This window comes from Oncorhynchus kisutch, linkage group LG3 (assembly GCF_002021735.2).
Source record: "Oncorhynchus kisutch isolate 150728-3 linkage group LG3, Okis_V2, whole genome shotgun sequence".
In the NCBI taxonomy this organism is placed as follows: Eukaryota; Metazoa; Chordata; class Actinopteri; order Salmoniformes; family Salmonidae; genus Oncorhynchus; species Oncorhynchus kisutch.
In genome coordinates this window covers 55,142,848-55,156,855 of record NC_034176.2, presented here as the reverse complement: position 1 = coordinate 55,156,855, position 14,008 = coordinate 55,142,848, and the positions used below count along the sequence as shown (strand labels likewise).

The following is a 14,008-nucleotide window of genomic DNA, read 5'->3' as shown; positions in this document are numbered from 1 at the left end:
TGCGTTGGAAGACCCATTTGCGATCAAGCTTTAACTTTCTGACTGATGTCTTGAAATGTTGCTTCAATATATCCACATAATTTTCCGACTTCGTGATGCCATCTATTTTGTGAAGTACACCAGTCCTTCCTGCAGCAAAGCACCCCCACAACATGATGCTGCAACCCCCGTGCTTCACGGTTGGGATGGTATTCTTCGGCTTGCAAGCCTCCCCCTTTTTCCTCCAAACATAACGATGGTCATTATGGCCAAACAGTTCTATTATTGTTTCATCAGACCAGAGGACATTTCCCCAAAAAGTACGATCTTTGTCCCCATGTGCAGTTGCACACCGTAGTCTGGCTTTTTTTATGGTGGTTTTGGAGCAGTGGCTTCTTCCCTGCTGAGAGGCTTTCAGGTTATGTCAATATAGGACTCATTTTACTTTGGATATAGACACTTTGTACCTGTTTCCTCCAGCATCTTCACAAGGTCCTTTGCTGTTGTTTTGGGATTGATTTTCACTTTCGCACCAAAGTACATTAATCTCTAGGAGACAGAACGCGTCTCCTTCCTGAGCGGTATGTCGAATGCGTGGTCCCATGGTGTTTATACCTGCGTACTATTGTTTCAATATATCCAAATTCATTTTCCTCCCTCATGATGCCATCTATTTTGTGAAGTGCACCATTCCCTCCTGCAGCAAAGCAACCCCACAACATGATGCTCCCACCTCCATGCTTCATGGTTGGGATGGTGTTCTTCGGCTTGCAAGCCTCCCCCTTGCGTACCATTGCTTGTACAGATGAACTTGGTACCTTCAGGCGTTTGGAAATTGCTCCCAAGGATGAAAAGACTTGTGGAGGTGTAAAAAAACTATTCTGAGGTCTTGGCTGATTTCTTTTGATTTCCCCATGATGTCAAGCAAATAGGCACTGAATTTGAAGGTAGGGCCTTGAAATACATCCCCTGTTACACCTCCAATTCACTCAAATTATGTCAATTAGCCTATCAGAAGCTTCTAAAGCCATGCCATCATTTTCTGTAATTTTCCAAGCTGTTTAAAAGGCACAGTCAACTTAGTGTATGTAAACTTCTGACCCACTGGAATTGTGATACAGTGAATTATAAGTGAAATAATCTGTCTGTAAACAATTGTTGGAAAAACTACTTGTGTCATGCATAAAGTAGACGTCCTAACCGAATGAGTTTTAATGACTCCAACCTAAGTGTATGTAAACTTCCGACTTCAACTGGAGAAGACGTAGACCTGTTGCTACGTAGAGCAGAATTCATTATGCAGAGGGTGCGACAAAAATACTATTTTCAAAGGAGTAGGCCTAGCCACTTACTGGCGCTGCAGCCTAAACATGCTGAAACTAGATCATCAATACAGCTGATCAGATCCCCTACTAAGGGACTGATATCGGATCCTACAAAAATATATGCAACTTTTAGAGCGCAGATTTATACAATTCCTCACATAGCTTTGATACTTCTGCTTGTCGGCAGTTCTTGGAGATCCTTACGTTGCCCAAACTCTCTCACTTTATCTGAACTGAAAGCTGGTCTTTTAAATATGAAGAAAGATCCTGGTATTGATGGAATACCTCCCGAACTCATTCTCAACTCGCTTAACATTGTTATTGAAAAAGGACAATTCCACAGAGACAGCTATTATATCCCTAATCTCTAAGAAAGGAAAAGACCTCACAAATTGTGCTAATTTTCTGCCAATCAGTCTAATCTGAAAAGAAATGAAGATGTATGCCAAAAGTTCTAGCCATGCGCCTAGAGAAAGTTATTAACAAGCTCATACATCCTGACCAAACAGGGTTTATTAAGGGTCGTCAGGCAAACGATAATATGCACCGCCTGTTTCATGTGGTTGCTGAGGCTTCCAATCTGGATACCCAGTGTGCTGTGTAATCATTTTGTAGCCAGGTGGTAAAAGAGCATAGCTGTATTAATTTATATACACTAGATGGCACTGTCCCTTTAAGAGATCCATAAATGAGGTGTGCAAGCGCTTATGGGATTGCGCATGCGCAGTGTGTAAGAGTGAGTGCAAGCAATTACACTGGATAGCTGATGAAATCCATCGTGGGTCCAAATTACTTTAGATGGAGTGACATGAGGATGTTAGCTTCTTGCTAGCTGAATACCAGTGCTCTCAGAACCACATTGTGGCGTTGATGATAATATTATTTGAAGCTGGTGGATGGGTGAGATGAGGATATACTGTTCCATGTGGGGTTATGGTATCACGTGGACAGTGCATTTGTACTTATTGCACTCAGATAGTTTTTATGCACTTTACTAACAGATTTATTTCACTTGATTGTGATTTAGACTGAATTTTACTTCATGGTGACTTCGTCTTGTGATGATTTATCCTATTTTAAATGTAAGCTTCGACGGAATAAACAACCCCAAATTAGTTTGTGTCCTGTGCTGGGTTTACTTTCGCCAGGCCACAATTAGATGCAGGGAAAGCCTTTGACTGCTTAGTGTGGGAATATTTATGGCTTGTTCTCTAACATTTTGGTTTAGGGGCTAGATTTATGCATGTGATTAGCACCATGTATGTGAATCCTTCTATTATATCTACAGGCACTACGCATTCTATTCCATTTATCATACAACAAGGATGTAAACAAAGTTGTCCCGTCTCCCCTATGCTATTTACTCTTTCTCTTGAACCGCTGGCACAAAGCATACGTCAACATTTCTCTGTATGCAGATGACATACTGCTCTACATCGCAAACGCTCAGAAATCCCTCCAGCCAATAATGTCTATTTTCACAGCATTCAGCTCATGGTCTGGGTACTTAGCCATTACCATATCCCACTCTATTCACACTACTTGCAGGAAGAACGACTTAGAAACCTTTCAAAAGATCCAAAAATACAAAAGATGGTCCGCTATGGCCACTTGGCAGGCTAGAATCTCAATTTGTCATGCCTGCTCCAGGCAACACCGTGCCCCTAGCGACCTGGTCAGCCTGCACTGCGCCCGGCCCGCCACAGGAGTCGCTAGTGCACGATGAGACAAGGATATCCCTACCAGCCAAACCCTCCCTAACCTGGACGACGCTAGGCCAATTGTGCATCGCCCCATGGACCTGCCGGTCGAGGCCGGCTGAGACAGAGCCTGGGCTCAAACCCAGAGTCTCTGGTGGCACAGTTAGCACTGTGATGCAGTGCCCGAGACCACTGCGCCACCCGGGAGGCCTTGGCTGCTCACATTTAAGGAAATTGTACTTAACTCTCCACGACAAGAATCCACAGGGCCAAGGTGTCCACTCTGGACACATTGAAAAAAGCAGCAGCGGACATTTCTGAACCCTTAACCAATGGGCCTTAACATCCATGAATGTGTATTAATTTTACACTATCTCTGAGGCTATATGATGACAGATTTACTAAGTAATATTATTGGTTTTATCGCATGATTTATTTTACATGCCATCAGATTGCCAGTGGGGTTAAAAAATATATGTATATATGTTTAAATGTATTGTATGAATCCTATGACTTGAAATAATAAAAACTTGATGTAAAAAAAATCATAATCTAGTAACCCATTATACTATTAATTTCTCTTAATACCTTTTACACCACTTACGGACGTCTGCATGTATGTGTGCAAGTTGTATATTATATATATTTTTATTTTGTAACTTAATCAAATCTCTAGGAACCCATTATACTCTTCATATGTTACTTTATCTCTGGTAACAGCATATTCGGGAATAGTACTTTCTCCTTTCATATTTCCACATACATAATAACCTCATACCATCAAACTCCGCTGATGAGACATGTTACTGTCTGAGACATGTTATCCTCGTTACTAATGACACGTGTTATTATGTTATCCTCTAATGAGACATGTTATGTTATTCTCATTACTAATGAGTCATGTTATCCTCTGAGAAATATTACCCTCGATTTGAGATCCTGAGACATGTTACCCTCTACCTGTAGATCCAACGAGCGGTGGTGGACTTAGGAATTTACAAACAAAAAACATCCAGTCAGTGGCAGTCCTTTGGGCGAAAACAGCTTGTTGAAGAGAGGTAGAAGGAAAATGGCAAATAATGGCGCAGAACAAAAGCGGGGTGCAGAATGGGCTCTTCGAACTCACAACTAGTTGGTCCTTGTCACAAATGGGCTATTGCAGCAGACGACCAAAACAGGTTCCACTCCTACACTCTAAGAAAAAAATGTACTATCTAGAACCTAAAAGGGTTCTTCCGCTGTCCCCATAGGAGAAGCCTTTGAAGAACCCTTTTGGTTCCAGATAGAACCCTATTGGGTTCCATGTAGAACCCTTTCCCCAGAGAGTTCTACCTGGAACCAAAAAGGGTTCTACCTGGAACCAAAATGGGTTCTCCTATGGGGACAGCCGAAGAACCCTTCTGGAACCCTTTTTTTCTAAGAGTGTATCAGCTAAAAACAAGAAGAAGGGGCTCCAGTGTGCACGTAATCACCAACACTGGACAATTGAAAAGTGGGAAAATATTGCCTGCTCCGACGAATCCCGGTTCCTGTTGCATCATGCTGATGGCAGAGTTAGGATTTTGGTGTACGCAGCATGAGTCCATAACCTCATCCTGCCTGGTGTCAATGGTACAGGCTGGTGGCTGTGGTGGAATGATGTGGGGAATGTTTTCCTGGCACACGTTAGGTCCCTTGATACCAATTGAGCAATGTTTCCATGCCCCAAAGAAATCAGGCTCTTCTGGAGGCAAAGGGGGGTTCGACCCGGTGCTAGATGGGTGTACCCAATAATCTGGCCAGTGAGTGTATTTACGCACACACACTGAGTGTACAAAACATTAAGAACACCAGCTCTTTCCATGACATAGACTGCCCAGGAGAATCCAGGTGAATCTGTGATCCCTTATTGATGTCACCTGTTAAATCCACTTCAATCAGTGTAGATGAAGGGAAGGAGACAGGTTAAAGAATTATTTTTAAGCCTTGAGACAATTGAGACATGAATTGTGTATGTGTGCCATTCAGAGGGTGAATGGACAAGACAAAATTATTAAGTGCCTTTGAATGGGGTAGTAGGTGCCAGGCCCACCGGGGGAGTGTATTTACGCACACACACTGAGTGTACAAAACATTAAGAACACCAGCTCTTTCCATGACATAGACTGCCCAGGAGAATCCAGGTGAATCTGTGATCACTTATTGATGTCACCTGTTAAATCCACTTCAATCAGTGTAGATGAAGGGAAGGAGACAGGTTAAATAATTAGAGGGTGAATGGACAAGACAAAATTATTAAGTGCCTTTGAACGGGGTAGTAGGTGCCAGGCCCACCGGGGAAAGTATTCAGTCTCCTTGACTTTTTCCACATTTTGTTACGTTACAGCCTTAATCTAAAATGTATTAAATGTTGTTTTTTCTCTCCTCAACCTACACACAATACCCCATTTGTGGATTTTCTCCCATTCTTCTCTGTAGGTCCTCTCAAGCTGTGTGAGGTTGGATGGGGAGCGTCGCTGCACAGCTAATTTCAGGTCTCTCCAGAGATGTTAGATCGGGTTCAGGTTCGGGCTCTGACTTGGACACTCAAGGACATTCAGAGACTTGTCCCAAAGCTACTCCTGCATTGTCTTGGCTGTGTGCTTAGGGTTGTTGTCCTGTTGGAAGGTGAACCTTTGCCCCAGTCTGAGTGCTCTGGAGCAGGTTTCATCAAGGATCTCTCGGTACTTTGCTCCGTTCACCTTTCCCTCATCCTGACTGGTCTCCCAGTTCCTGCCACTGAAAAATATCCCCACAGCATGATGCTGCCACCACCATGCTTCACCGTAGGGTGGTGCCAGGTTGCCTCCAGACATGAGGCTTGATATTCAGGCTAAAGAGTTCAATCTTGGTTTCATCAGACCAGAGAATCTTGTTTCTCATGGTCTGAGTCCTTTAGGTGCCTTTTGGCAAACTCCAAGTGGGCTGTCATGTGCCTTTTACTGAGGAGTGGCTTCTGTCTGGCCACTCTACCATAAAGGCCTGATTGGTGGAGTGCTGCAGAGTTGGTTGTCCTTCTGGAAGGATCTCCCATCTCCACAGAGGAACTCTGAAGCTCTGTCAGCGTGACCATTGGGTTCTTGGTCACCTCCCTGACCAAGGCCCTTCTCCCTTGATTTCTCAGTTTGGCTGGACAGGAAGAGGAAGAGTCTTGGTGGTTCCAAACTTCTTCAATTTAAGAACGATTGAGGCCACTGTGTTCTTGGGGACATTCAATGCTGCAGCAATGTTTTGGTACCCTTCCCCAGATCTGTGCCTCGACACAATCCTGTCTCGGCTCTCTACAGACAATTCCTTTGACCTCATGGCTTGGTTTTTGCTCTGACATGCACTGTCAACTGTGGGACCTCATATAGACAGGTGTGTGCCTTTCCAAATCATGCCCAATCAATTGAGTTTACCACAGGTGGTCACCAATCAAGTTGTAGAAACATCTCAAGGACGATCAATGGAAACAGGATGCACCTCAGCTCAATTTCGAGTCTCATAGCAAAGGGTCTGAATACCTATGTAAATAAGGTATTTTTGTTTTTTATCTTTAATTAATTTGCAAAAATGTCTAAACTTGTTTTCGCTTTGTCATTTTGGGGTATTGTGTGTAGATTGCTGAGGATTGTTATTTATTTAATCCATTTTAGAACAAGGCTGTAACGCAACAAAATGTGGAAAAAGTCAAGGGGTTTGAATATTTTCAGAAGGCACTGTGTGTATATATATATATATATATATATATATATATATATATATATATATATATATATATAAAATAGTGCATTAGAATATCAGTATACAGCTACCATAACATCAGGCTGACTTTGGCCTTAGAGGTTGCTGGCACAACTGACATTTGCTCTCCATTCAGGCGCACTGTACGAAGGCTGACCACTTGTCTCTCTAGCATGTTTCTGGGTGTGTTGGGAAAAAGGCAGACATTTCCGTTCTAACCAAATGAACAATAAAATATCTATTCTATACTATGCTATTTGATGATGGAATTCTGTAAATGTAGGCATAAGTGAATTGCAACTAGTCCATTAGGTCAATACTTTGAAGACAGATCAAAAACTGTCTCCACTTCTGTCTGAAGCTGACTAGCGACACAGATATGCTATCCATTTTTTTTAATCATTTGATGTGCATGTTTTATATATATTTTAGTTTTGCATTCGCTTCGAGATGTTATTAGATGAGGTGCTCATCAGGTGCAGGATGCATGTGCTCCATGTGTCTTTCGATCTGGTTGCATAGTAAACGGTCAAATTGTATCAATAGCACTTTGGAGGGTTACCTTTGATAGGTGACAACAGTTGCATTTTACTATCCCAGTATTAGAAGTGGTGGTGGCTGAGGTGCGTAGTGACCCGCTCTATCCACTGGGGGATGATCGAGCTCTGCATGCGCTGCGGCACATGCTCGATTTGGACGAGGCACAACTCCTCAATAACACGCACAATGGGAAATAGGGGAGGTAGAGGCAACGGACAGATGTGTGATGCGCTAACTTAACCGTGGGTTATTTCACTTGTGAACATAAACTTTCATTTGCCCTCTCTCCGACGCAGCTTCTTTGAATAGGCTGAGCTATTGATACTCGCTAGACCTGCGTTTTATATTGTTTCGCTTCCAGCACTGATGCAGCGGTGGATCTTTTTTCGGGAATGGGGGTGATACTCAATAGATAGATCCTGTTGAATTGAGACAAGACAACGTCGAGACGCGTCAAAAAAGTGTCATCCCCCGAGTGCAATCGAACACAGATGTATAGGTGATATGTTCGCCGGTTGGATACGTCGAGGGATTGTAATATTCCCAAAACAAGATGCGAAATTAGGCAAACCAAGGAATTGCATCCTCACCTACAGCACATTTTGTAAGGTGCTGAAACGATTTCGTTCGGCCTTTATCAAATGTAAGGAGAATGTCTAAATGAATGAAGGTGGGGTATTTTTTTAACAGAGTGAACACAATTTCGTGCGTAATTGAAGGAATGTTTATGATTAACTACAAAGACTAATGTTGCAGTTATCATGCGTTGTCTGTCTCTTGTTGCCATGCTAGTTATTGTTATTATTACGATTAATGATTAATTCGTGTTGTAAATATTGTCATTATAATTATTAGTATTATTAGACTTGTCGTGTTTTGTTGGTCTTAAGTTGGTGATGCGTAGGCTTTAGTGCATGCATCGCCCAAACACGGGACATGCATTTGAATACATACATTTGTAGGTTGTCTAATCGAACTGCTCTTTCTCCCTTGCAGCTGCTGAAGACGTCAGCAGAATAAAGTCATTCAGAATCACTGAAGGTGTACAGGATAAAAGGGCCGGTTTTCTCATCACCTAAGATGGCAACCAGGAGGGACCACGAAAATGCAAAAATGCCGTATTTCTGCAAGTACTCACACTGGAGTTAACCACCTGAGGGACACATGAGGTGGTTTTGTGAAGATATTGTCCAATAACTGGTGATTTAATAGGCCGTACATTTGAAAATAATTTAAGGCCTACACATTCACAGCCTATATTTTCTTGGCTGTAATAATGATGTCATAAAATATGAGTTCGTTTTTACAAAAATATAGCAATGTGTTTTATGTCAACGACAACGTGAACTGTGTTCAAAAATGGACCTTTAATTACGCATTCTTAACTCACCTACGCCTCACTGAATAACAGGTGCCTGCTATCTGTCAAAGCAGGATCAACCAACCTGTGTGCCCTTTGCTACAACTTGTTACTTTCCATTGGCCTACACGAGTCGCTAAAGGGATCACATCATTCACTGGGAACTGAATTTACACCCTCCTCAAAATGGAGTTTGCCATGATAGGTTCAGATAATGGATGCAAAACTCGACTGCCTTACGGGTATGCTCGCGCACGGGAAAGGGAGCACGAAAGGGAGAGACAGGTACAACAGGCAACAGCCGCTGCTGAAGGTGCAGCAATTGGAGAGGGAGGGGAGTCCTCTGGCCATCTCCTTAACAACCACCAGCAGCATCAGTCTCGCACCGCCTCCTCATCAAATGCCAACAACAGTAGCGGCAGTACCGTCTCGCGCCCCTCCTCCTCGCAACAGCCACAGCAGCACCACCATGAGTCTGAGCAGCAGGTTCTCAGAGAAAGGAAAAAGCAACGCGGCGTAGGACGTTGGAGAAGGAGTCGCCAGACTCTCGGTGGGGACTTGCGCCACTCGGAGTTGGCGCTACTTGGATCCGAGGAGGATATGATAGAGGAGGACGAGGCGGAAGGCGGAGAAGAGGAGGACGGGGGAAGCAAGAGTTCCAGTTTTCTCTGTAATATGGATGATGAAGAGACTGTCTCACTCACAGATAGACGTCCCCAATCAGGATACGAACATGTTTACAGTGAATATGGGTGCTGTGAAAGAGTTGTTATTAATGTGTCCGGACTAAAGTTTGAAACTCAACTTAAGACTCTCACACAGTTTCCTGACACTCTTTTGGGAGACCCGGACAAACGAATCAGGTACTTCGACCCTCTAAGGAACGAATATTTTTTTGACAGGAACCGACCAAGCTTCGATGCCATTCTTTATTATTACCAGTCGGGGGGACGATTGAAGAGACCGCAAAATGTACCTTTTGACATCTTCTCTGAGGAGGTGAAATTCTATGAACTTGGGGAGGAGGCAATGCTGAAGTTTCGGGAGGATGAGGGTTTTGTCAAAGAGGAAGAGAAACCCTTACCAGAGGACGAGTTCAAACGCCAAGTTTGGCTTCTTTTTGAATACCCAGAGAGCTCACAACCTGCGAGAGGGATTGCAGTCGTGTCCGTTTTAGTCATTGTTATATCAATAGTCATTTTCTGTATGGAAACGTTGCCAGAGTTCAGGGACGAAAAAGAATACCTTAAACCACGAGATAATTCGACAGAACCCCATGGACAGACCCCTTTTAACGACCCATTTTTCATTGTGGAGACGGTATGCATTATTTGGTTTTCATTTGAGATTATTGTGCGCTTCTTTGCAAGTCCAAGTAAAACGGATTTCTTTAAAAACATTATGAATACTATAGACATCGTATCCATTTTGCCTTATTTCATCACGCTCGGCACAGATCTTGCTCAACAGCAAGGCAAAGGGGACCAGGCAATGAGTTTTGCAATCTTGAGAATAATCCGCCTTGTCAGAGTCTTTCGCATATTTAAACTCTCCAGGCACTCCAAAGGACTGCAGATCCTCGGACATACCCTCCGCGCCAGTATGAGGGAACTAGCGCTTCTGATTTTCTTCCTCGTTATTGGTGTCATTTTGTTCTCAAGTGCAGTGTACTTCGCCGAGGCAGACGAACCCGCGTCTCAATTCACAAGTATTCCCGACGCTTTTTGGTGGGCTGTCGTCACTATGACCACGGTCGGATATGGAGACATGAAACCAATAACTGTCGGTGGGAAGATAGTTGGCTCGCTCTGTGCCATAGCGGGTGTGTTAACCATAGCTCTTCCAGTGCCCGTCATTGTATCCAACTTCAATTACTTCTACCACAGGGAGACTGATAATGAAGCAGACTCGCCACCCGTTGTTGAAACCCCACCACCTGCCTGCCCCTATTTCCCCAACTTTCTAAAAAAATGTAAAGGTTCCCCCTCAGGCTCTTCGCTGGGTGATAAAGCGGAGTACATGGAGATGGAAGAGGGGGTAACGGAGTCGCTTTGTGGGGTGGACAAAAGCCCGAGTAAAGGAAATGGGACAGACATTGGCAGGAAAAACAGTACATGTTCAAGGTCACAACAGACTGATGTGTGATGACAAAAACAAATATTATTCCCGTGAAGAAAGATATGCTATCAAATCACACACACATAGGTGGTCAGACTCATACAAGTGCGCACTTGCACACAGACAGACAGACGCACACAGACAGACGCACACATACTTTATATTTAGCTAGATTTTGGGAAGTTCAAATATGGGTTTTTATTTTGCCATGTTAGAGGAATATAGGCCTACGGGAAAATATACGTCCAAATCAAAAGCTTTATAACTATTTTCACCAATGTAATCCGATGATATCAGATATAGGCTACCTATCTGGGCCTCGTAATCCTACAAAGGAAATCGAAAATATTGAATAGACAGGCTATGCATACGCACTTTATGAGTTTCATTTGTCAATAATGGAAGGGGAGATATAGATGTCGTTTTGCTGTTATGCGATAAAGGCAACGTTTATAGTAGGCCTAGTTTGCACTATTGTAAAAGCTTGTTTGAGTCGCTGACTTTCAAGAGAGATAGACTTGGAAGTTATGTTGAGAGACAGAAACTGTAGGCCATATGGCAACCTATACACCCTTCGTTTGACTAAAGAGTATTGAGATATTTTATTTTATTATGAACAATAATCCATTTTTATTGCGTTTCAGTGTAGGTCTAACCCATCTGTGTACACACAAAAAAATGAACATTCAATATCGATCGGAAACATTGAAATAGCTAAATCATGTGTGAGATTCTTGAGTAAATGAGCATGATACCTATTTCGGCAGCACACTGCGGTCAACAAGGGAGACGCTTGGCAAACAACATTCTCTGCAACGCTTAGGCCTAAATAAAGCCTTTTATTGACCAACCACCGAGGTGAAGCACAAGAATTACAATAGATACTCTGCAGACTGACATGAGAAATTGCTCCACACGGGCTGTCACGGGAGGTCCTGCACGGATATGTTGCGCGACTACAACCCCGTCCCTTTAAAACCACCTCAAACTAACTGACAATATCCCTTTACACGGACGTTGACTGAAACCAACATGGGAAACAAACGACTGTCATCATGGAAACTTTGGGTTTGTGAACTTTATCTCTTGTTCGCTGGACCTAGTGCACCGGTTCTCTAATATAAGAATGAAAGGAAGGTCTGTTGGTCATCCCAGAAAGCACCAAGATCTCCAGCAGGCGGTTATTTTCAAGGTATGTTCACCTTTTAAATACAATCACCATTCACAGATACACATTTTTGTGATGGGGTTTTCTGTATATGAGCATGACACACACACTGATGTTACGCACACTTTATGTGACGCACTTTGGAACCATTTGGAGACGTTCCAAATGAATTGTTGAAAGACTTGGTTGCTTGCTGAATGTTTTTGAATCAGGTCAGGTACTGCCATACTACACCCACATTTTATAGTAGGATATACATACATTTCGAACTATATTAAATAATGCAACATTATAAAAAGTAAGATATGCGCGTACATAAAGGGATAACTTCACGCACTTTTTCCATTGACGGTAGTAATCCCATTAAATATGAATAGACTAGGCCAACTATATCAAAACAAACGACAATGTGCTGCACAGGCCACTACTAGCCTGATGATTGCATTCATTTAATTAGTCACCCGAAACTACTTGGTTGTACAGCCCCAATACACACACACACAAACACACACTCTTGATGTTTGACAGCATTGATGCTTTTGGGGCCCTGACATTCTGCCTAATATAATAATTAAATATTTAATACTGAGTTGTACAAAGCAATATTTGTATACTCTTTGCACTCAGAGCTCTGGGTCTTTATCCAGAAGACCTGTCACTGCCTGTCAGCCAAAAACATTCACTGGCATTCACTGTTCTTTTGAAACAGTACATTCATATCCAGACTCATCAAAAATGTTACTCAACATCTGCTTGCCGTTTCCCCAGCATGGCATCAATGCCTTCAATTTGAACTTAAACATTTTTACTTACGCCTGTGTCAGCTACGGCTACTGCTTGCCATCAAGCTTGGTTAAAAAGAGGTTGGGGCATCACATGCCAATGTTAAGTCAGGCGTCATAAGTTTACATTATTATGAGTGTGTTTGACCTCTGATTTCATGTACGTGATGGTCTTTGCAGTGTCAATTGTTACCATGCACTCACCTCATATGAAGAGTAGGATAAATTAGTGTAACATTTTCAGATTTGCATGGGGTTTCTTCATCTCCAGGCATCAATTCAAAGGATACAGTGTTCATTTGGATGGCTGTTGCTATAGGTGACCTTTGGTGACCCTGGCAAGTCAATTTGTGTACACTGTATTTGGTCTAGTGCATTTTCCCATTGAGGCTGTATGTACAACCAGTCTGACTGAAGCTACGTACTGTATGTGTGGAATACTCTGTGAATCTACATAGTGGGTCAGATCTGATCGAAAAGATAAAAACAGTTCACTTAGCACAAAGTTGTCTCTCCCTTATGTTTTATTCCCTTGGGAGAATAATAGGTGCAAACTTTGCTCTGATGCAAAAACAGTACATTTCTGTTTGGAGCCTTCTCTAGTATAGTTTATGATATACAGTATAATATATGCCATTTAGCAGATGCTTTTATCCAAAGCAACTTACAGTGCCTTGCAAAAGTATTCAGACCCCTTGGATTTCATTGTGTTACAAAGTGGGATTAAAATGGATTTAGTTTTTTTTAAATCCTGAAGTAATTCAGGCTTGCCTAAACAAAGGGGCTGAATTCTTACTGTATGCAACAACTATTTTGAGTTATTTGACATTAGAGTATTTTGTGTATATTCTTGACAAAAAAAGTATATTTTAATCCATTTTAATCGCAGTTTGTAACACAATAAAATAATTCAGAGGGGTCTGAATACTTTAATTTGTGCATACATTTTACGTACGGGTGGTACCAGGAATCAAACCCACTATCCTGTCGTTGCAAACATCATGCTCTACCAGCTGAGCTACAGAGGACTCTTTGGACATGTGCAGTATGTCTGGGCCTCCCTCTGACATATTTATAGACTATGTTATGTCGTATTGCATTGCAATTCTAAGTTACACAAATATTGTGTGTGCATGGAAACTGAAAGGCTGATCTGTATGGAAACAATCCTACTGTAGTTCTCAATTGGGGAAGAGATTGACTAATGGACACGTGGGCGCTTAAGGAGACTAACCTCTGTGTAAATGAAACCCCCCCTTGGGGTTTCAATGTTGAAGTTACATAATATGCCT

The 14,008-nt window shown here is 42.4% G+C and overlaps 1 protein-coding gene across 1 annotated transcript in view; it reads left to right on the top strand.

The window, feature by feature from the left end:
• Window positions 1–8,288: 8,288 nt before the first annotated feature.
• Window positions 8,289–14,008, top strand: part of LOC109872714 (potassium voltage-gated channel subfamily A member 1-like) — a 31,527-nt gene continuing 25,807 nt past the window's right edge. Inside the window, exon 1 of the mRNA XM_031808420.1 lies at window positions 8,289–11,958. Within this exon, the coding sequence (XP_031664280.1) occupies window positions 8,835–10,793 (1,959 nt within the window). The 5' untranslated portion in view covers window positions 8,289–8,834 and the 3' untranslated portion in view covers window positions 10,794–11,958. The remainder of the gene's footprint in view (window positions 11,959–14,008) is intronic.